General features: G+C 34.9%; 1 protein-coding gene across 1 annotated transcript; it reads right to left on the bottom strand.

The window, feature by feature from the left end:
- CLGN (calmegin) lies at positions 1-23,393 on the bottom strand. The gene is made up of 15 exons (XM_085313221.1): positions 23,214-23,393; positions 21,331-21,401; positions 17,927-17,985; positions 17,253-17,394; positions 16,332-16,413; positions 14,790-14,982; positions 13,304-13,493; positions 12,550-12,663; positions 11,796-11,952; positions 9,845-10,060; positions 8,287-8,406; positions 7,878-8,025; positions 5,325-5,402; positions 2,755-2,861; positions 1-1,067 (listed from the first exon to the last, which is right to left on the bottom strand). The coding sequence occupies exons 1-15, from the start codon at positions 23,373-23,375 to the stop codon at positions 987-989; spliced, it is 1,920 nt and encodes a 639-aa protein (XP_085169347.1). The 5' UTR covers positions 23,376-23,393; the 3' UTR covers positions 1-986.
- Between the last annotated feature and the right edge of the window lie 552 nt (positions 23,394-23,945).

Here is a 23,945-nt window from a genome sequence, read left to right as displayed (position 1 = left end):
TGCAGTTTATTGTTTTTTAAATGTACAGTTGAACTTTAAACAAAATGAAGGTTATGGTACAGTATGCAGTTTATTTAAACTATATTATGAGAACAGCCATTACTTATGCCTGTAAAAAAAATCTTAATCCATCAAAAATTATCTGTATTAATACATTTCATGTTAAGCAAGAATTATTAAATATTTTTAAGAGGCAATGTACACTTAGCAAGAATTCTATAAATAGGGGCTATACCATTCTGGTTTGGAACATAAGAACTATAAAAAGTTTCAAAAAAGTCATCTGTATATCACTGTTTCTGTAGATTTGATATCTTCGTTCAAGAGTAAAACAAGCGACATCAGTTAACCACTTGTTCTGTAAGTATTTTATTTTAAAGCACCTCTTAAAAATTACTGTAATGAATATCTAAAGTGAACAGGGAACTACCAAAATAACAATATCAACTGAAAGAAATAATTTACAACAAAAAACATTACTAGCACTAAATCATACAAAAAACAATGTTATTGCATTTAGCTCTGCACAGAAATGCCTTTTCTCTTAGCAGTATGAACTGCTACAGATGCTACACTTAGATTATCATCCCCCTTTAGCTGAAATGTGTAAACAGCAACTTTTGCACTAGAGCTGAAAAATATAATTTATTCCTTTAATGTTTTAAAAAATATTTATAGTCAAAATTTACCTCCAACTCAAACTACTTTCTAAGAATATTTATCTTAAAATCCAGTGGCCAACTTGCCATTTCACTTTTATTCTAAATTCAGAACATTAGCTAACTCTTCACAGATATTTCTCCCTAAAAAAGGGAATTAAGGAAAGTTTGGAAAGGTTAAAGAGATTGGAGAATTAAAATAGGAGGCTACGTAGCAATGAGTCCCATTTTTTCTTTCAAATCTCCGGAACTTACAGAAGTGGTATACCAAAAGTTACTATTATCAAGTTCTAAAAACACTAAAACACTAGCTTGGGAAAAAAAAAATTAGTCCTTTCGTACTCTCCTTTTGCGTACTGATTTCAGTGGACCATCTCCAGAACCTGTGCCTTCATCAGCTTCTTTCATCTGAAATTAAAAAAAAAAAAAAAAAAAAGAAAGAAAGAAAAAGGATTTCAGCATTAACATTTTCAGCATCAATTTTAATTTATTGAAACTGGTATGTTACTTTCATCCGCTCTTCTGCCCCCATCATATTATCACTAAGTACAACACTTAACTGACAGGAATTTTTTTCCACAATATTACTCTAATGATAAATAAGGTGGGTAAAAGACTTTTTCTGTGTTCAGAAGGAAGAGAATAGTGCATCTAAAACAAAGTCAGAAATTAATTTCTTAAGTAAGAAGCATTTAAAACATTCAAACTGCATTCCTTGGAGAAGCTACAAACAGGCTACTCAATCCAGATGTCCATTTTTCTCAGTTTTCTTAGTTTCATCTAAGTGTTTAGCTTAGATGTCTATGGAAGGTCTTTCCAACAGGAACTCCATTCTCAGAGAACACATTGCTTCCTCACTTTCCTGCATCACATCACAGCAAGTATCTGGTTCAGAATGAACAATTCACAGAACGTGGCACTAAAGTGACAACATGGTACAGATGACATCTCCAAATTAGGTCACGAACTAACTAATGATGAACACTTGCATATTCTGAAGATGCCAACACAAGAGACATAACCTTGTTGTGACTGATAATATGTAATGAATGAACACATTCCAGTCTTGTATTACTTTTATACAGAATCACATGCAGCTTAATGGGCTCATCAGATACTGTACTCCTGGCTAAATGTACAAGAAAATAAATGCTTCTTACAGGAACAAGAGACATTACTAAGGGGTAGCAAAGACATACAGCACTGAAACAATGACGTTTCATGCAAAGTTCAACTTCACACGGGAACTTTTTATATAAAGAGGAGCTGACATTACATTAAAGAGCTCCCCTCATCTGCAGAAAGAAATCTTTCAGGTAGTGATGAGCAGAACATGACTAACAAATACTGTGGGTGGATCTGAAATGTTTTAGACATAGGAGAGTATCCAAATGGAAGGGCAATGAATAGTCAACTATTAATAACACCATGCATATAAATTCCATTCTAGAATTTATTTTCTGAAAAACATTTTATAGGATCTATCCAGTTACTGGATTAACTCTGTATGAGAAAATAAAACCACAGGTACTGAATTCAAAACAGATATGGTCATTTGGCTTAAAATCTTATTTTGCAATTTAAAAGAAGAAAAAAAATGAAGGCCTGATATTTTCCCAGGTCTTCCTGCAGGGCTAGTCAGAAGCAAACATTCCATCAGTTAAGTAGCATAATAAAAAGAAAAGACTGGGTCACTACTGCAACATCCAAAATTTTCAAAACATCTAATTAATTTCCTAACTTGTTTAAAACTCCACTCCTATAAAAACTACATTTTTGTAAAAATGGTTCATGTACAGAGACCTACATGATCAGTCCTAGGCTACACATCAATTTTGCAATAAATAGATCATCTCCCAGACAAAATTACATGAATTACATGAATTACATTACATGTTTCACATGTCTGTACAAATGGCGTGTTTGAGTGTCAAATAATAGAAGTTAAACTCAAATAAAAACACATCCCCATCTCATGATTTGTTTATGGCTCAACAGAAGAAAAACTCTCACAGGTAACTGTGCTTAGTTTGAAGTATGATTTTGGACAAGGGAAAGAAGGGAAAGAAGAACACAGGAAACAAGAAAACCTCACCTCATCTTCTGAACCAGATTTATTTGATTTATCACCTTCTTGGCTTCCATCTTCAACTTCATTTTCCTCTTCTTCATCAGTATCTTCACCACCTTCACCTTCACCTTCTGCGGCAGAAATTAATCTTATTTCACATATAGAACTATATTAAGATATATTATCTCCATATGCTAGTACACAAAGGAAGGTAATTTCAGTTTTAGAATGAACTGTTTTGTTTACAATGATCCATTAAGAACATCACTGTGATGCTGAGAGCATAATTCTCATGAATTAGTGTAAATGAATCACTGTCAGATTTAATATCCAGTTTTACCAGCTTCAGCCTAGCCTCTTTTCACAATAAGCATATACTGGCTTTAGACTTGTAAGTGACCAACTAAAATTGCAACCAGTTGTTGATCGTAGGTTGGCATCCTTTAGAGAAGTCCTTAAATCTAAGTATTRTATGAGACAATTGTAAGACCAAGTCCAAAACAGGAAAACTTGGGCAAGCCAAATCTGACCAAATTCTGACTTAGGCAGCCAACTAGACAATGCAGTCAGGACTTGGGTTTCCAAGGTGGGTAAGGGAACTGCCCTTAGCAGCAGGGACATCCTCTGGCACATAGTCTTGTACAGCTCTTGAGGGCTAAGCAGCCCAGTGCTTATCCCCCTGCTTACACTCCAAGCGTGTCCCTCTTGCACTTGGAGGAGCAGACTACTCACAAAAGGCAGTCTGCTTTCTGTGCTACTGAACTGCTTCGTGGCTAGAGCACTCAGGAGACCTGGTTTTAATTAGACCTTTAAAAGGAAGGGGAGCAAACCCCACTGTTTCTGTTCTCTAATTCCCATTGTGTTGTGTCAAGCAACACAAGCACTTTCTGCCTTCTTAGTGAAGCTGCATCACTACCCCACAGCAAGCAGTGAATGCACTGAGTCTCGCAATTCTAGGCTCCTCTCTGATCAGCACGTAGATTGCCCTGCTGAGGTCTGTCTGTCTCCCTCTTTCTTATTCGTATTTTGAAGGATACCAGGCATTCAACTGTTTTAAATTCCACTTTGTGTCTCAGGACATAAAAAATGGCATTCCCATGTCTGCATTTTAAGCATTAATGTTCATCATAGGGGCTAAAACTCAGCAGTCACAAAAGAGTTATTGGAATCTAAAAAGCCTCTTCCTTGTATCAAACTGGGGTCTCAAAGTGAAAGAATGTCTAGAACCTTCAATATCCTTTTGCAATACTTTCCATCAAAAAGTAAACTAAATCCAACAGAGAGTACATAGACAGCATTTTACAACAGTCTTCCAGTAGTTTTGTAAAAAAAAAAAAATAGTAGTGATAGCCATAAAGTATAACTACCTCTGCTTATGCTATCCTTGTCACATCACACCTATGTCTGATAGACACTATTTCAGTGAAAAAAAAAGAAAAAAAAAGAAGAAAAAAGACCAAATTTTTACTGTTTCAGCTTGGTAAAGCCCAAATAAATGCATACAGAAATTTTAATGTTTGTGACACATAGAATTGTAATATCCTAATTCCTGGTGACAAAAATTAGAAAACCTCTCACTTACTAAGAAATACAATTTGCTTCTGGAACAGCTGCAGAAGTGTGAAGAACTTTCACCTATAGTATAGTAGTAAGTTGAATCAAACAGCTCAGCACAATTGGCTACCTCTAAGAAATCAGTTTTCCCATCAGTACCTATTGTAAATGACAATAAATTGACCCACAACAACAACAGTAGAGACAGATTAGTGTAACCAAAAGGTGAAATAGGTCAATAAGACCAGCAGTCCAGGTTTAAGAGAGATGTAGACCAAGATGCCTGTTCTAAAAATAAGCACTTAAAAGAACAGCATGGCAAAAATAAATCAAAACTTATGCTCCTATTATAATCACGAGATTTTCAATACAGGAGGAAAAAACAAAAAGGAGTTTCAGACATCAAAAGCAGCAAAATCCAGAAACAGAATAAAGAGAATAATAATACTATTTAAAACTATTAATTTAGTATAAAATGAACTTAACTGGTATTAATATAGCTGAATTTATATAACCTAATAAATAGGGATTCAACTCTGACACAGAAATTACACTTCTTGGCAAGATACTTTTATTTGGTGGGATATTTTTCTAAAGGGAGAGCAAGAAAACAAATAAGTGCTAAGAACTAGCTAAGAACAGAATATTATCTTTAGCAGTGTTGTGATAAAAATTAATATAGAACAAAACAAAGCAGTAAATCCCAATGATAACGCCCTTTAAGAACACTCTGCCAACAGCTTTTTCTCATTTTAGCTAAAAAAAATCTAAAGGTGCTTCTGAAATGTGCAGCTGTACCATTTCTCATAAGTCCAYATGATAAAAAGTGCTCAAACCCAGTTACCATCAGATCCAGAAAACGAATGGTAATGACTACGAAGGAATTCCATATTGAGAAAGCTGTTAGGAAACGTGCTTCCACATCTGTTGAAGGTTGGCATCTATTAGTCTGCCGTTCTATCATCAGCAAGGAAGCAAAGGAACAAGGAGAAAGAGACTATTTTCAAGCCCTTGCCGTAATTACTTCCCCTTTCCATTACCTGAAGAAGGATCCTTCCTTCCCATCTGCTTTGTTTCCTTCATCATCTCTCTTTTTGTCTCCTCCAGCTCTCTTCTTTCTGTGGGGAGAGGTGAGGGAGAACAGAGGAAAGCAGAAGACAAGTGTTTCATGCTTTCAGATAAGAAAGAGGCAAAAGAGCGATGGAAAAAAGATTTCAACCTACAAATATAAAGGGTAGCAGGAAGCAAAAGCAAGCTAAACAATTCTTTTTAAAGAAAGAAAAACCAAGAAACTCACATGACAGCAATATGTAACCCCTTCCTCTTAGAAGCCTAGAATTTATCTGAAACCCTTGGAGAAGTTATACAAAAACTAGCCATGTTAGGTATGTTAGTTCAGTTTAGTAGCTAAATGCAAAGGTCTAAAATGAAACCAACTGCTGAAACATCATGAACAATAGTTCCAAACAGAATTCCTTAAAAACAAAAAACAGTTTTCCTCTGTGACTGCCTGGACTATATTTCTAACACTCAAATACATACTTTAACATATTAACTGTCATACAGACGAGTGCCGATTTACAAATTAAGATTCTCCACAAAAATTAAGCTTCCCTCCTGCTCAAGTCAAACACTGTACTAAAAGGTAGGTGAAAATTTGACAGTTGAAGTAGATGCCTTATGTAAAAAGAAATGCAGTCGGTAGTCTGAGGGATGTAYGAATTTCTCAACCTGACTTGGTCTGCTAGATGTTTGAGACCAGTCATGTCCACAGGTTACAAGGTAAACTGGCTACTCTTACAAGATTACTAAGGCAAATAACATCCTGAGTGGATGATTGACATTCAAATCTTGCTCCTACTCTCATCTTGGACCAGAATATTGATAAAGAATGAAGATTATGATATTAGAGCTTCTTAAGTTGTGAGCAGTAATTTCACATATTAGAAGAACAACCCACTATTTTCCTATCTTTGCATTATTGGGGAAGCAAAAGTTAGCTTGATGAAAGTCAATGGAAATTAGAAAGAGGTAAGAATTACACTGCAGAGTAAGATTCATGCGTACACACACAGACACACACACACACACACACAGACACACTGAAAGATCTCAAAAGCTCAAGGAAAAGGAGAAAATGTTTCTTAACACAATAAAAGTGAATATCAAGTACTCAACAGGACCCAGGACAAGGGTATAAAAAAGGGATATAATGGGCTATAGGAAAGGAAACCAACAATATCTCTTGAAGTGGATGAACAGAAGAATTTTGGAACTGAGGTATCTCAGACAGGCCTGCTGACAGCAGTGCCTTAAGCATAAAAAGTACCTGTGATGTGCATCAAGACTCAGTAAAAGAAAAGAGGTTCTTTAATTCAGGAGCAAAACGTATGCTGAGTAGATTATGATCTAAAGGAAGATGTAGGAAGCTAAAATGCCAGAGCACTGTGCCTATAACTGATGCTCATGTAAAGAAAATAGGTAGCATAAGGAAGACTGTTGACATCTTGGTAAGACTCTAATGGTAAGAGAGCTGGACTAAGTTTGATGTGGCAATCATTACCCCAAAGTACAAAATTCTGTATGTATTGGCATGGGAACACCTGATGAGGCATTAATTTAAGTCAGACAGCCGAAAGTCACCAGTATTTGTGGCATATGGTACAGAGATGGGCAAGAAACAAAGTTTAAGTTAGTAACATAAAAAAAATGTTAGTACCGGGAAAACAAACAAAGAAGTCAATGCTTCGTAAGTTGTTACTGTTGATACCAGTCACTTGTCACTTTTTTTGTTCTCACCAAGGAAGAAATGAAGAGGCAGAATCTTGCAGATGCGAAGGACATCCTCACAGAAGTCAAGACAATGCACTGTAAGTTAGGTGATTCCTTTCTTACTCATAACTATGCACTCAGGGAAACGCTAACACAAAATCAAAACTGCAGTTTAATAGTTTCAGTTATATTTGATACAGTAACATGAGATAATTTTGTTAAATCCTTGAACGCCAAGGTATACCTCAGCCTACCAAATTACTGATTTCTCTTGACATGGCAGGACAGATTTTTGCAAGTAGTCAACGCATTGCTAAAACGTGACACATAATGCAAGAAGGGATAAAGCAGACTTCAGGATTTCAAGTCTACTCGATTGTCAAGACTTAGAGTTATTGAAAAGTAGCAACTAATAAAACCATTCAGAGTACAACTCTTCCACGGAGGAAGAAACACAAATAGTATGTTAAGGACTTACAGCTATTTGGGACACATCTTCAGGAAATGAATTCAGCCATTTTAGGTACAGACATCTGAACCATTCAAGAATGTTCAAGATATGAAATAATTAAAATGGAGAAAGCCTGGCAGACACACTAATTTCTGCAGAGAGAAGAAAAAATGAAAAGGGCCCTACTTCTGCTTCGATTTATCAAAAAGTTTTTGGACATGTAACGCTGAGGATTGTCAAAGGAAAAAAAAGAAAGGCCCAGGTTGTATGTATTTAGATTTCAACCGGTTAAAATTATTAGCAATACAATCTATCATCTAATCCTAATCACATCTATATTTGTTAAACCACAAACTGTTGCTCATCTTACCATCTTCAGCAATCTCTTCTTCATTTTCTTTTTCTTCTTCCAGTTCTACTTCATCATCTTCTAACTCCTGTCCCTCTTTTTCTAGCTCTCCCTTTGTAATTGGCTTAGGTATTTCAGGCTTTTTGAAGTCAGTATCTTCATCTATCTTCTACAACACATTTAAAATCAATATACACTTAAAGTCAGATTTCAAAACCCTCCGTGTTTCATTCTTAAACAAGTATTACTAATGGCACATTAAAAGGTCATGTTGTTGCACAAACACTAAGATTCTGCAAGTTTTATACTGTTTTATACTCTAGAAGTTACCTCCCCACACACACACACAAAAACCAAATCAAAACAAAACAAAAAAACACCCTACTCCAACCCCATCGAACAACAACAAAAGTCAGCCAGTTTCTCATACCTTTGCTGGCCAACAGAACAGCACACCCAGACCAACAGGGAGAGCTAAAGTCAAGATGTAAAGAACCCAAAGCCATGGATGGTCTTCTGCTGCAGTTACCAACTGAGTGAACATACCAGGCTGTGCATATATAAAAAATAAAATAAAAATAATAATTAAAAAAATCAGGATAAATGGACTTGTGTTTAAAATGGTCTCTACTTTTCTAAGTTTGAAGTGCACTGTATTCATTTTTCTAGGCTTTATATTGCCCATAGAAAACCCTTCTTTACCTTTGGTTTTAATAGCTAAACCAATACTGAACCTCAGTAATAACGACATAACAACTCACCAGATTACACATATCCATATGCCCTGAATAGCAGATACTAACGTAAACAGGTCATAGTAAAAAAGGAACAAAGCTGGTACCTGCAACCAGGGCTGGCTCCTACTCAACTTCATAAAGTAACATTCAGAGTCTTGACAAATTACACTTTCCTCCCTCCCCAGCTACTCCACTTCCCCCACACTGTGCTAGCTCAGCTGAAAGCTCCCAAAGTAGCTAAGAGCAGGGGCCAGTCTCCAGAACAGCTGTTTCTTGCTCCATCTGTACTACCACATTTTCTCCTTCAAAGGAGAATTTTTATAGGAGTAAATTACCCTCCCAGCCCAGTTCTGATTTATACTGCAGAGAGGCAGGCAGCTTCCCAGTCCAGTTGGGCAGCTGGAAAGGAAATATCAACAACTGAAGTAGGAAAGCTGAGAGGCACAGGGGACTCAGGGAACAGCTTTTGCAGTTGTGTGTACAGCTATAGATGCAGGTTCCAACATGAGAACAAAGCTTTCAGAAGGGCAAGGTTGTGAGAGAAGGTAGTTCCCTAGCTACAGGGACAGATATGCCAACAGTCCTTGCTCATCACTTTTGCAGTGAAGAACAGTTGTCAGGGACTGGGCCTATTTGTCTCTAACACATCATTTCTTTCCCACCTCCCGAGCACTATTCTTGCCACTCAATCAAAAAATTGAGGACCTTTAGAAAGAAAGCATAGTCAGTAAAAGCAGCCACTAGAGGGGCTCATGATCACGTATATTAGACTGGGTTCACCCTGTAGTGTAAAGAGATCCACACAAACTGTAGTGGTTGCACAAGTGCAGCACAACGAAACGTGGATACACACATATGGGCACAAGAACAGACATAGCACAAACATAGGTGCATTTTCAGAGCTGCATAATACACATCCAAGCAGCCAAAGGCCTAGAATTTTTAAACACAGAAACACCCCATAGTTTATCCATCTCTGGAGAGAAAAAACACATATAAAGGAGTTATGGGGAAAACAAAGTGTAAACAGCTCATACTATTCATACCAGGTGTTCCGGACAAGTGTTTTAATTTCAGAAGGATATTGATTTGGAAAAGCTACAAAGTCAAACAGAGAAAAACTACTATAGTTGCTCAGCAAAAGTTATTAATTGTAGATAAATTAATATTCTGTGAGTATTAACAGAAAATTCTTCCAATACCACTTCTTCCTTAATACGTTTGGTTACCAGAACACCGTATAGTTTATACCTCGTTAGCACTTGCAACTAATTTCTTCAAGCCCCAGCCATCTGCTGCCCAGCGATCTGCTACTTCTTTTTCCGAGCATATAATGAAGTTATCAAAGTAGATATCTGATGTCATAGACCAGAGCTCTAAACCAATAGCACTGACAGTGGTCATCTCAAATGGGTGACGATCTTCAAAATAGTCTGGGTTAGAAATTTTTCGAGGACTCCAGATTCCCTTTGAAAAGAAAAAAAAAACAGAAAAAGAAAAGGAAAAAAAGTAAAATCATATTACTTTTACTTCAATTTTTAAAAGGCTGTGAAATACACAGTAAAACAATTAGTACTCTCTGACTACTTTAAATGCACTATTCAAAAAGGAAAGAGGTAGTGTTAAGCCCTCACAAAAGTAAAATGGGCAACAGCCAGTAGAATTTTGACAGATGGATCTCAATTTTCTGGCTTAGAACAGACTGATTATAATTTAAGTTCAAAATTTTAGGTCCATACAGGGCTACAGTAGTACCAAGCATACAATGTATCTTTATTCCTCCTGGTACTACTGACCCTAAGCAGTCTTTGTCAGCCTCCTAGAATAAATCATCAAATTTCCTACTACTGCAAGAAAATAAGATAAAACTACTACCTCTTCCTCATTTTCTCCTTGTGTAATAAATAGTGTCGGCTTTTGTTCATCTATATAGCTTATACATTTTCCTAAGGGTGCTGGTCAATATTCTGTGGCCTGTGATGGACTCTTCCAGGTTAAATGTCTATTGTACAGTGGCCTAAGATTGCAGGGGAACTACATTCTGTGATCTATATGATCTTTTCAAGTTCTACGTACATGTAGTCCTCATTCCCAACACTTTGTCAATTATGCTGATATGTATCTAAAGAATAAAAGGCTCACTACTCACTTCTATAAAATTCTAATTGCTAAAATATCATTCGACTGTGAAATCTTAAAAATGAAGGGCAAACTTTTAAAGTTAACATCTTAAATTCTAGAGAGAAAACAGCTACTACCTCAAAACAACATCCTAAGTGAATGGAAGCACATAGGGTTAATCTTTACTCTGAAATTATAAATGCATCAGGATATATGTAAAACAAACTTACAGCTACTTTACCAGAAGTGTTAGGGAATATTTTCAGGAAGGAAAATTCAGCCCTATGAATACCTGTGGAAATTGCTTAAAGCCATACACTCTTTTCTTTAAAAGCCTGCTTAGGATCTTAAGCTAAAAGAAATCAGACTGAAATTCTCCCAGAACAGAACTAACACAAATGAGCTCTTTGATTTCAGACTGATTCTCTCTCATATCTCAGGAGTCAGAGGCAGGGGGTGCTACACAAACATCAGTCTGCTTACTGAGAGGTTTCCTCTTTATTTTATATAGTAAAATGTGTTCATTTAAAGTAACCCCCCATTCCAAAATCCTACCAAAAAAATTGAATTATTCTATTAAATGATAACATAATTCACAAACCCTAAGACACAATTAGTTAAAGTGTGCTTGTCCCTTTTGAATTTAGTATTTCAGTTCCACAAAACAGACATTTAAAATCTCCAATGTCCTGTATTTCTTTGAATTTACTATTTGAATATTCTTTTTGCAGGACATCTTATAAATATGAAAAATTGTTTCAATAGTAGTTATAAATAAAGCTTATTTATTCTCAAATAGAAATATAGAGAGCATATTAACAAAGTAGTACCAGTAAAAGCAACTTTTAATATGATTTATTTTAAATACAGGAAGCATTACAATTTTCCAGTATACTGAACAAAAAAAAAGAGAGAGAAAGAAAGGCAAATTAAATTGAAAATAGGCTCAAGATGTTTAGTGAGGGTGTTCAGACTCATTATAAAGTATATTGTAGAAAAGCCCAGATCAATGTACCACTTTGACCTGCCTATTCTGTTAAACTCTGTACCTTTTAATAACAAAATATAGTATTGTTATTACCTGATAGTTAGGATTATCTATCATAGGTGGTTTCCATTTTCCTTTATAGTTTGGATTATTCATCATGGGACGCACCCATTGACCACAACCAGGTGCAGTCTCACACCTGGGATTTGGGATCTGAGGAGCTTCCCAGTCACCATCCATTTCTTCATCCCTACAAAAAAGGGTTACAAGCGACTGACAAATATTCAGTTCAGACCAATTTGAATGCTAACAGTCAGTGTGAAATTGGAATCCATATATATTTTGTTAAAACTTCAGAATTTTGCTTGCATGCTTTACTTTTAATGAGCATGTATTTTCAGAGTGCTGAAGATTTTTTTAAAGACCTTATTTTCAGAACTATCACAGCATAATTGAATGCAATTATATTCTCAAATCTGCAGGTAGCTTGAAACACTTCTCTGTAAGATGCTTACACCACCTGGACCACCATACAATATTTAAGTATCAGCTTAAAGTGTTTTATGTTTTATCATTGTAGCAGATTCCTTCAGAGGCATCTCTGGTATTCCCTCTTTTATATCTTCAGAAATAACAAAAGGCAATTATTGACATTTTCACAGTTTTCTAAAAACAATCCCCCCCCACCCCAAAATCAACAAATATTTGATCACACCTTAAAAAATTCCAGCTGGCTATGTCAAAGTAAGGTGAAATGTGGATTGAAGTTCTGATCCACAAATCATAATTTGCTACAGAGAATACAAGATACATTAACAGACCTGTACTTATCAGACTAAGTTCTTACCAGTCCTCAGGTTTTTTTGCATTAGGATCTGGAATATACTCTGGTTCATCATCAAGCCATCCCTCAGGCTTAACAGCATCAGGATCTTCTATTTTGGAAGGCTCATCTTCATCCCTTCAATTACAGAGTGATATTATAAAATACAGCAACCTGACATTGAACCAAAGTTCAGTTCAGAGGACTGTAACTAACATGAAAGGGATAATTTTCAATGGCACAACAGAATTAGACATATACACCATGAAAATTAGGCATCTAATTCTGTTTCTTTAATATTAGAAGTTATATGTACATAGTTAAAAGGCACTAGTTAGTCCACAAATTGCTGCTGTCAGCTGGTGGATTTCAGATGTATTTTCCTGCTTTTTCTCTTTTCTTCCTCAGTTACTATACGAGCTCTCTACCTCACACAGAAGGATATAAGTAGAAATCACTGAATGTAAATAAAAGATTATATGATGGTGGGGAAAAAATAATGTAAAAGAAGTGTTCCTAGTCTTTCAGCTAAAGTAATCTCAGGTATTACTTGCAACAATAGAGGATTGAAACAAATTAGCAGAAAACATAACTTGTATTTATTTCTTTTGAAGATGATCAGGTCCTTGTACCCCCCAAATTATAAACATTTTCAAACATAAGTATTTTTTAGTAGAAAAACATGTCATTAGCAAAAACAAACGAAAGTCTAACAGCAACAAAATCCACCCAGTCAAATCTTTCAGGTGTTTTTCTACAGATAGTTTTATCTCCTTACCAGTCATCTGGTTTGACAGCATTGGGATCTGGAATTTTCAGTCTCTCATCCCAGTCATCAGGCTTCTTATCATTAGGATCCTCTATTTCTTTAGGTGGGTTTACTGGGGGAACCATATCCTCAAGAAGACTTCCTTTACTGACAACCGATTGGTCAATTAACATTTCAAATGTATCATCTGGTTTCAGCACTAAATTGAAAAAAAATGTATTAAAAGCAAGAAATACACATTTTACAGATACCTTTAGCACAAGATGTATATGCTATGCACAAGCTTAGATGGATAACAAATAGCTGCTCACTGACAGACTCGCTACTCAGATCAGGTATTGGACCTGGACACAATAAAATGATGTTGCTGCTGTGGGCTCAGCATCAGGCCCCGAACAAATAAAACCTCCAGGAAATTCAATAGCTGAAATACATCCAAGTATATTCTAACAGATTCAAAAACCTACTACTTGGCCAAAATTCTACCAATTTTATACAAGGACAATAAAAAACAAATCTTGAACAATTTGTTCTATTTTAATAACTATAATGGAATAAATACAATCTGAATTTAAGCATCTTCAATCATCATCTCAAATGAACACACAAACAGAGAAAAAAAAACATTCCTTCACAATAAAAATAGTAAGGTGGGAAGGATTATCTGTTGTTTCCCCCCTCTTCATTTCTGTCATTCTGTTTCACTTATTCCTATTATCTAGAAAAGGAAAGATTGCTATGGTACACTATCCTAATTTATTTTAAAATTACCACATTTTTCCATGGAAGATCAATTGAGCATGTTTTTCATTATTAACCAGTGCTAGTTCAAAAATACAATTAATTTTATTGGATTTGCAGTATACAACATTTAGCCCATTTTTCCTCATGTTTCTGTTCATTCTTCCTGAAACTTTTGAAAAAGGGGAAAAGTCCAAGAAATTAAAGTTTTAGCTCTATCGTACTGTTTATAGGTACAGAGAGATGCCACACAAATTAAAATAGCCCAGTAAAAAACAGCTCAATTTTATTTATCTTCAGAGAGCATAGTAACATCTCTTTATATACATCGCTGCAGGTGAAACGTTGCTGAGACGTCTAACGTGAAGAAGAGTGGCATTTGGCATTCTTAGGACATCTAACTAAATTCTTATAAATTCCTCTGATACCTTCCTAGAATATTAGACATTTGTTGTTTTTTTAATACTATTCTTAAAATTTTTGATTTTCTATCATAGTAAGTACTGAAAGTACTAATCAGCTCCTCACTGGTAGGCTTGCCAGGGCAATATGTTTTTTCCTGTAACTGAATATTAAGCTGTAGCATTTCAGAGCCAATTATGTTCTGCAGTCATTAAACCATTATTTGACAACCACCCCCCCAAATGAACAGATCATTACACACAGAAAGCAAGCTCAGGTACAAAATTTCAGTGGACGGAAACTGATTTTTAATATTTATTTTCTAATGTAAGCTTATAAAATCAAACAATACCAAGAGTATAGAGGTGTGTCTTCTTGTCCAAATAGAATTTTTTTAGGTCTACATCAGGTCGTTTTGCATGTTTTTCATCATATTCTCCAGTTTTAGGATTCTTATGTCTGAAGATAAAGTGTAGTTTGTAGTCTTCTCCACACTTATCTGGTCCAAACATAATAGTATAAGGTGTTTTGTCAAAAAAGTATTCCTGTAGAAGCAAGAAAGCTGGGCATGGGTTATGTTGTACATTTTCTGAAGTCACTATGGGTACTACTTTCATGTTGTGGCATACAGCAGTTAATTATTTTCTAAAGGGTGTTTCCAGTAATACCAATTCTAAAACTGAAAACTAGTAAGCTGAATTCTGAGAGGTACTGAACAGACCCCTGAAGCTGCTGAGTGCCTTCTGTTCCTAAATCTGACTAACCAGAAGGATCACTTAAGCTTCTTATGAGAACATAAATATACTGAGACATTATCCTTACACTGAGTGGAAATGCTTATTACCACACACAGGAACAACAACAACAACAACAACAATGCCCCGACATCTATATCCTTCTACATACATTACACTAAAAGATGGAAGGTAATTACTATCCTTTATAGCAACTTACATTTCGATACAGACACAAAGCAGGATATAATTATCCCATACTTTATCACTTGAGCTGAATGCCTTGCTCTTACATCTTCCTTTAGAAAGTATAAATTTTCAGTTTTACTATCACACATCAGTTTTACTTATCTACACATTTTTCTGCAACGAAACCTGTCATGCCTCCAATAGTTTTCCTACAGCCCATATTTTTAATACTTATTCATATGAAAGTTATTTCAAGTACAACAACACTATAATAACAGTTCTTACTGATTTTTTTAAACTTAGGATAGCTGACCACTGACACAGCCTCCCGGAGGACAGAGATTCTTCATCATATGCAGTTTCTAAAGCCAAGTCTTGATCTTTTTCTAAGATGACATGTCACACATCATTCAGTAAAAAACTACTTAAGGAATTATGAGTTGAGATTCTATGGCTTGTATTATTGCAAAAAATCAGGCTAAACAGTTATAAGTCTCCTCTGTCCTGGATATAAAATTTAATCAAATTTCAAGAGTTTAAGATAAATAGTTAAAATAGTATTACTCATGCAGAACTCAGAGGAATACATTAAACACAGAACACTGTTCATTCTAACCTTTTGAAATTCACATTGAGCTTTCTTATGTGAATCCAGATCTCAATAGTTTACTAACTTATAATTTTAGATCGCCTATGACTTTCTCACTAAAATGAATGGAAACTACTGCAAGCAAATGCTATCAAATATTCCAATAAAAACTGCACACTATGAAGGTTTTGTGTACTTATGATCAATCATAGGTATATGATTAATCTTGCCCAATCTTCTGCTTAAATATTTTAGATGCTTTTAGGAATATAGGATGTATAGGATGCATAGGATGAATTATTCTCTTATTGATATTCCACAAGAACAGTTACATATTCCCAAAATGAACAACTATTAGCAAATGTTAAGCAAGAAGACATACTAGATCCAAGTCATCACTTCTGGAGAGAAGTTTAATATATGCACCACCACAGTCAATGCCTTCTTGAAAATTCACTTCGTATCTAGGAAAAAAGGGAGTTAAAAAGACAAATTAATTTATAATTGCCAATTATAAATTTTGAATATGTTCTTAATTTTATGTATTAGTCACTTGATCCTTGTATTAGTCACAGCTATGAAAATATTTCTACAAGGCCAAAAGATTGCAGTTACCACACAAGCCAATTCAGCAGTTGTGTCAATCAAAAAAAGCTATGGTAACAATTGCTGCAATTGGTATCTCCAAAAAGAAAAGTTCAAGGGGTTATTGACCAATGCACAAGCATCAAAGTGAAGCAGAAACTAACCGAGTTCTAGAAAATCTGTGCTATCTTTGGAACTACACACCACATTTAGCCACAGCAGTTATCCATATGTGTCTACAAACACAACAAAGCAGGTCTCAGTATCAGAAACAATATGCAGCCATATTGCCATGGCACTGATCACTAATTTAACTAGGTCGGAAGTGCACTGAGCTCCACTGATATTGCTGCAACACCTGCAAGATTTAAGCCATTTTCACTGAACCACCCTGAAACATTCGGTAAATGTAGAAACACTGTACTCAAATTAAGTGTAATTTAGATTTTTTAGAGAAAGATTGAAAATTAATCAGTTTTTTTTTTTCATTTTGTAAAACCTTTTGTTTCTGGCCAAAATACTGTAAGAGTTTAATGTCATTTCTTAACATTTTTGTTACCACCTTTTACCTGAATATTAAATCTTTCGTATCTACTGTTTTGATATCTCAGGATATGGTAGTCAGTGTTACATGTAAGTCTTTTTCTACAAGAATTCAGATTACCTTCTTGACTTTAAGTTTTTAAGAACAAAAATGTTAAGCACAGAAATTACTTACTGAACGATCAAAGGTTTATTATCAAAAATAAATGGTTTTATTAGCATAGCTGATATTGCGTGATGCTTTGCCATTGATTTTAACACTAATCCTCTATCTCCAGGCACTGTGCTTTCTTTCAGCTCTTCTACTTCCCATCTTCCTAAAACAAAAACACACACAGTCTTTGAAAATAGAATGTAAGCTGAAGTCAAGAAGTTGCAGCCATCCTGAAAGCAGAGTTGATAACAGATATTAGTTACCAAAGCAGGGGAGAAATGTAGTGTCAAAGTTAAGCATTAAATAATAATTTATTACTGATAATTCTACCAGAATAAATAAAAGAATTACTGAAGCTCAGCCTCGTCTCCCTTGAAGTCCAACTGCTCAATAGCACTAAAATACAAAAGAATGCTACACAAACCCATTGTTCGCGTTTTTCTGTTGAATCACTGATTTTAAAAAAAGTTTTAGCTGCTAGTTCTCAGAAATTAAAAACAATTAAAATTCCATCTCCATAGTTTGAGTATAAAATGAAAACTACATCATGCCAAAGATCCTTCTAATCATAAGTGAAGACTTTTTTGGCCGATGTCATTTTGATTTTTAAAAGTGCAGTGTAAAGGATAGTTGTTTCTTAAAAAGCAACAGCGTATCAGAAATCACATAGTGGTAGTAAACATTAAAATGTTTACCATCATACTTTGCGATGTTATCATCTGTGTCTTCTTTCCTGGTTTTAGACAACACCCACCTAAAAACAAGAAGTGTATTAGTCATTTAATTATCTATGCAAATAGATGTGCAAAATCCTTTCAAACAAGGAAAAACAGCAATAGCTTTCTAGGATGTGAATCTACAACAGCAATTTTGACAGTCAGAATCCTAGACCTTTTTGCAATTTAAAGAACATGAAAAATAATTAGGAAAAATTGTAATAGTCTAGTATAACATTGATTTTGGAATACTTCCTAAGAAATTTAATGAATATACAATTATAACTCCCAAATTATTCCATTATTCCAAATAAATTAGTCTTATAAAAATATTGAGATTGATAGTCCATAAGAATATTATATGAGCATAAGAATAATACAAAAGCATACAGCATCAAAAATAAACAGAAAATAGCAAAATTTAAGTGAAAAAACTGCAAGTTTGACAAGGAAAGAAAACAATCACCCAAATAAACCTCAGTACTATTTGACAGTAACAGTGCACGTGCATAGCAGAGGAGGAAGGGAAGAGCTGAAAGCATTCAATGACAAACGCAATTATGCGCTAATCAGTTTCTATTTTATTACATAGAGGGGGGATCCCAAGCTAGACAAACTCCCGAGCAACCTTGATGCTATGAACAAGACAGACTCAGCTTATCAAATTCAGCTTACCAAAAAGGGAGAGAGAAAAAAACCCACTCGTGCACACAGCATTCATCTGGATTAAAAAAAGGCAGAGGGGGGAAGAGTGGGAAAAAAGCCAGATCACCCTCATTTGGCCATATAGTGAATCTGTGCTGAACTACACGTTCAGCACTGCTGTCTCACTCTTTATTGTATCAAATCACAGTATTATACTCTCATTGTGAATTCTGTAAAGAACTGTTTTCATTCACTCTGAACTACCCTCTGCAGGAACATTGCAGGGATGTATTTCTGTATTTCCTGATTGAATTTCAGCCATATTTGTTCACTGTTAAAAAGATTCTGGAGACGCTTCCCAATATAAATGGCAAACTAGACCTTTGTCCTCCAGGAGAAAGACCGATGAGGAAATAAAACTTATAGAAGCCATGCACAAGCTTTTTAAGTCTACAAACTTTATCAAACAAACAAACAAACAAACAAAGCCACACTGCCCATTCCCCCAAAAAGCTACTCTACTCTAATGATTGACCTAACCAGTTTGCACCCTTCCTTCTATTTTTAAGAAAGATAAAGGCAACAAGCTGCTTACTTTCTCAAATCTTAGTTCCCTATACTCTGGCAGCACAGAAACTGCTCCAGTTTGGTTGTTCCTAACAAGTAATACTATACACAAATTAAAAAATATACATATATTAGTAGCCTTTCACAACAAAGTATGTTACTCTTATATCAACTATGTACAGCTAGACCAAGAAATTCCAAACAGTGAATCTAAAGCTTCGGATATTTGATGCAGTAAGAAGATAAGCTAATTTTCACACCTCCAATGAGATGAATGATATCAATGCATTTGAAGTATCCCACTTAAGTTTTGTTAAGCTTTTTGTTATTTTTAAACTACCTTTTTCACATTTTCTTTTAAATCATTTTTCCTATAATCATGATTGCTCTCCGATTGCATTTCTTACACTTACAAATTCATTCAAGTGATCTATCACTAGACTTGATGAGATTTTTTTTTWAAAAAAAAAACTTATTCTCTTATTATATTTGGTCCAAACATTTGTAACAAAAATGAGAAAAACATTAAAGAAAAGATAAATAAAAAATCATGTGAAGTGGACTGAAGTTCCCTCTCACTATATAGAAGAAGGGAGTAGACTAGAAACACAACTGGAAAAAAGGGAGTTAGTCTCAATTTATTAAGTTACTGTTGCCTACTACCATGCTATTTTGTTTAGAGCTTATATTGTGCATCCCCAAGAGATATACATGTCTCATGACAGTATAACCTCACTACTACAGCTATTGCATATTCGTCTTCTCACTGGAGGTCAGACACACTCTGTGTCTGAGTTACCATAATCTTAAGCTCTACCATAATGAATATATCGTATTGCTTCTCCTTTCACCTCTCTGTCTTGCTCTTCAGGAAAGAGCTGGATTTCGTTCCTTAATTCTGATAACATTCAAAAATACCTTTTTTTTCATGATTCTTCACAAAGCAGGAGATAGGTCCTGCAAAGTCCTGTTCAGTAGCAAAGTGGACAGAGAAAAAGCACGCTAATAAAAAGATCTTATTTATCATTAAAAAGCATAGACTTTCATTCACATTCCAGCCATAAAGCATTTCGAGTTTTTCTCACAGGAACAAAGTACCTAACACCTGATCACACCAACTTTTACTAATGACATTTTTACTATTCGTGGCTTCTATGTGGATGCACAATTATCTAAACTGTGCCAGTAACTGTATGCTAACTTGACTTGATCCAAAAAAGAAAATCATTGATCACACAGATGTAGATAGTTACAAGACACTTCTTTGTTTTCCTTTGGTATACAACTCACTTCACATTTGAGCTAGAAAAAGGACTGAAATCGAACTTTTCCAACTAAAAGTAGTAAGTCTATTCTAGAAATAGAAAGTAACATATACACATCATATTCACTCTTATTTACAGTGTACTGTAAATGACACTAAATGATTGTAAATGACAATATTTAGCTTTTCATCGAGCAACACAAGTGATGCAGTAGCAGTTACACCTTCATTTCCACACTGTTGGAAGATGACTTGTAAGATGCAGACAAGACCAAAATTTCTGGCTTAAAAATTGCTGGGTTAAACCTGAAGATTTTGCTAAAATATTAATGCAGTGTGGCCAAACTTCACTAATCATACAAACATCTAATTCTTTTTGACAGCATGAAGTAGCATATGGAAAGCAATATAATAAATTAATGAAAAATATCTGCTAAAGAAAGTCTTCTCCAAAGGAGGTACATCTGTAATGCTGAAGGTACCACCTTGTTATAAACAGTGAAGACAACCAGTGCACACACAAAGAGGAAGAAAGAGTTTGCTAGCAGTTTCTGACTTGGTATGCTACTAGAGTGTGATGGCAGTATTATTCACACCTTGGAGGTAGTTCAACTAAATCTCTACGTCCCATTATTTTTAATATTCACAAACACAGTCTGTTAAACACTTTAATACATCATAAAGATAGCAACATACCTGAAATGTTAACTGCTCAGCTTAACATTAAGAAGTATTCAGAACAAGTATTATCCAATTAAGTATTACCCAGTATTATTCCAATTCTAACCCCCTATAAAAATTACTTTCGATAAAGATACTAGCAGAAAAACAAACAGAAAAAATTCCTGACATTTTAAGTTAAACTATTAAAACTGTAAATTTACAATTCTTTCAAGGCACTACTCACCCAGCCAATATTCCATCAAAGGTTTCTGTAAAGTATACATCCCCAGTAGGCTTTGGAGTCTGGTACACAACCTAAAAATCATTTAAAGATACACGCTCTAATAAATAAATTATGCTTTTTCAATTGAAAAACACTGTCATGCCTCCATAAGTAGTCTGCCTGGCTAAACATCTAATAGAGTAAGACGCTCACCCTCTCCCCTACCCCCACCATTTCTATAGTTCGGGTGCATCCTCCAACAGTGAGGAATTTCTCAGGCATGAAGCATCCATGTGACCAAGAGACAATGGTAAATAGCAGAGGAATAAACCAAGGCTCAGGGCAAGGACCCTTAAAAGATAGAGGAATTTGACAGTTTCATTTCCAGTGGCATGTTAATAATGATAACAGAGGCTAGTAGGTTAGTTTTAACCTCACTTTCAGATATAAGAAAAATTCGTTCTCTTTTCCAGATTTTTGAAAACTAGATCATGGTTCTCCTACTAGAAAAAGTACAGAGCTCAAACGAATACTATATAATTACTATTTTTCCTCCTTTTGCTGTGCAGATAGACATAGGGAACAAATTAACATCTTAGAAAGTTTCCTGCAGAAAGTTTCAGATACTATGATAAAATCATCCATAGAGTACAAAATCTGCTGTACAAAATCTGCTTTTTGTGTTCAAAGTTCATAATCAAAGTACTGTCACATCATCTTATGCTTGATGCTTAGGATTCCATAACAAATTTTACAGGAAGTAGTTTCATGGCCCTGCTGTACTGAAGCTCTAATATAATATAGTGATGCCAAAGATATGCCAAATAACTTTAAACTTACATCAGAAGAGGAATTAAATGGCAAGTATTTTAGACAAAACAAACACTCAAATTCATACTATTTGAACAGGAATAAAATTTATTTCTTATTATTTTAGAAGAAGGGAAGAGAATGCTATAGCAGGTCTGCACTATTTGATAATGCAAAGAAACTTATCTGGGGACACTTGAAGTATAAAGCTGAAATATAGTACAGGATCTTTAGATATCTAAGTTTTACTAAGCTAACTAATCATGTCTGTAGAAGAAAATGCCTGGATTGTCCTTTCATTTTTCAACAGAATTGAGAGGTTGGAAGTCTTCTCAGTTTGAACATATATCTGCAAAAACTTGTAAAAAAAAAAAGACAATCTACCCCTGCATTTACGCAGCTCCAGAAGAACAAAGATAAATTACAAATCTAGGGGGTGGGGAGGCACAGAAAAAACTAGAAAATTTAGTGAGCTTGCACTTCTTCCCTATTTCTTTCTATCCACATTTTCCATTCTCCCCGCTCTCTCTACCCTTTCTACCTGAGACATTATAGTTGGGCTGCTCAGTTAAAAAAAAACATTGTCCGTATTTACGAAGCAGAGAGAATAATAATTCTGGAAGATCTTCTGGGAATAAATAAATAAAAAGATTCAAGAAAGGCAGTTGTGACTGATAAAACCAGGAAACCTGTTCTGAAGTCAAAATCGGAACAAGCCCAAGCACTTGCTTCAGCTTTCTTCTCTATAAATGCTTATTAGGCTGCAAGGTATGTTACCAAGGATGACTTGAAACTAAAGGATCCAGTCTAAACTGAAGCATAYACTACTAGGGCTTTCTAAATGACTATCCACAACAGGCAGGAAATCTGATTTTTCATTTTGACATAGCAAATTCATTCATAAAGCTTGTCCTGTGTGTCATACAAAACTGGAAAAAAAAAAATCTCAGTTTGGGGGGTTTGACACCAGCTACCTGAACTGTCAAACATGTGTAACTTCCTCTTTTTAAAATGCATTTGTCTATCAATTTCTGTATTAATTATATGTATCTTAAAATTAAACAACATTAATTTAAAGATATCTGTAATCTTACCTCCAAAGAAGATTTATCTTTGTCAACATTACCATCTTCAGATTGCTTGTCAAAATCCTCTGCTTCAACATCTGTATCCTGATTTTCTTCATTTTCAATTTCTGCAGTTACTGAGCTAATTATCAGGACACCCAAGCATAGCCAGTCCCACTGGAAGCGCATCCTGCTTATCTGAAGAACTGAAAGACGTAAACTATAAATATCATTGCAGGGATACCATCAATGCAATTTTACTCAAGATTTTAGCTCCAGGGAAAAAATATCAAAATAAGAAATAAAGATTATAATCATTCTAAAGTGTCCTTATTATTCTCTCACTATTCTCTCATTTTAGGGAGGAGCCGTATCTTAATTTGAAATTTCTTTTTACCATACAATCCAAGATATATATATATATTTTTTTGCTTTCCCCTTCTCCTTAAATGCTTGTAGTCTGATCCATTACCTTTCCAGGCCAACAATCCAGCAAGAATCTGACTGCTGGATACATGCAACTTTAAGAACTAAGAATGCTTTATTCCCCTCCCATTCCTTACCAATCTGAATCAGCAATCAAATTGAATCAATTTCTATAATGTAGCAAAAAACATAACATTTTCATTACAAAAAGTAAAATTGATGGATTTAGGACATACTATTATCCACAGACAGAATTCCTTATTTCTGTTTTGGCTCTTCTTCCATTGTCTACATCTAGAAGAGTGCATAGTTCAAATTAACTCCAGCTATTAA

Source organism: Rhea americana, unplaced genomic scaffold (genome assembly GCF_003343005.1).
Source record: "Rhea americana isolate MKP2758 unplaced genomic scaffold, rheAme1 scaffold_38, whole genome shotgun sequence".
In the NCBI taxonomy this organism is placed as follows: Eukaryota; Metazoa; Chordata; class Aves; order Rheiformes; family Rheidae; genus Rhea; species Rhea americana.
This window is presented reverse-complemented; position numbering and strand designations above follow the sequence as displayed.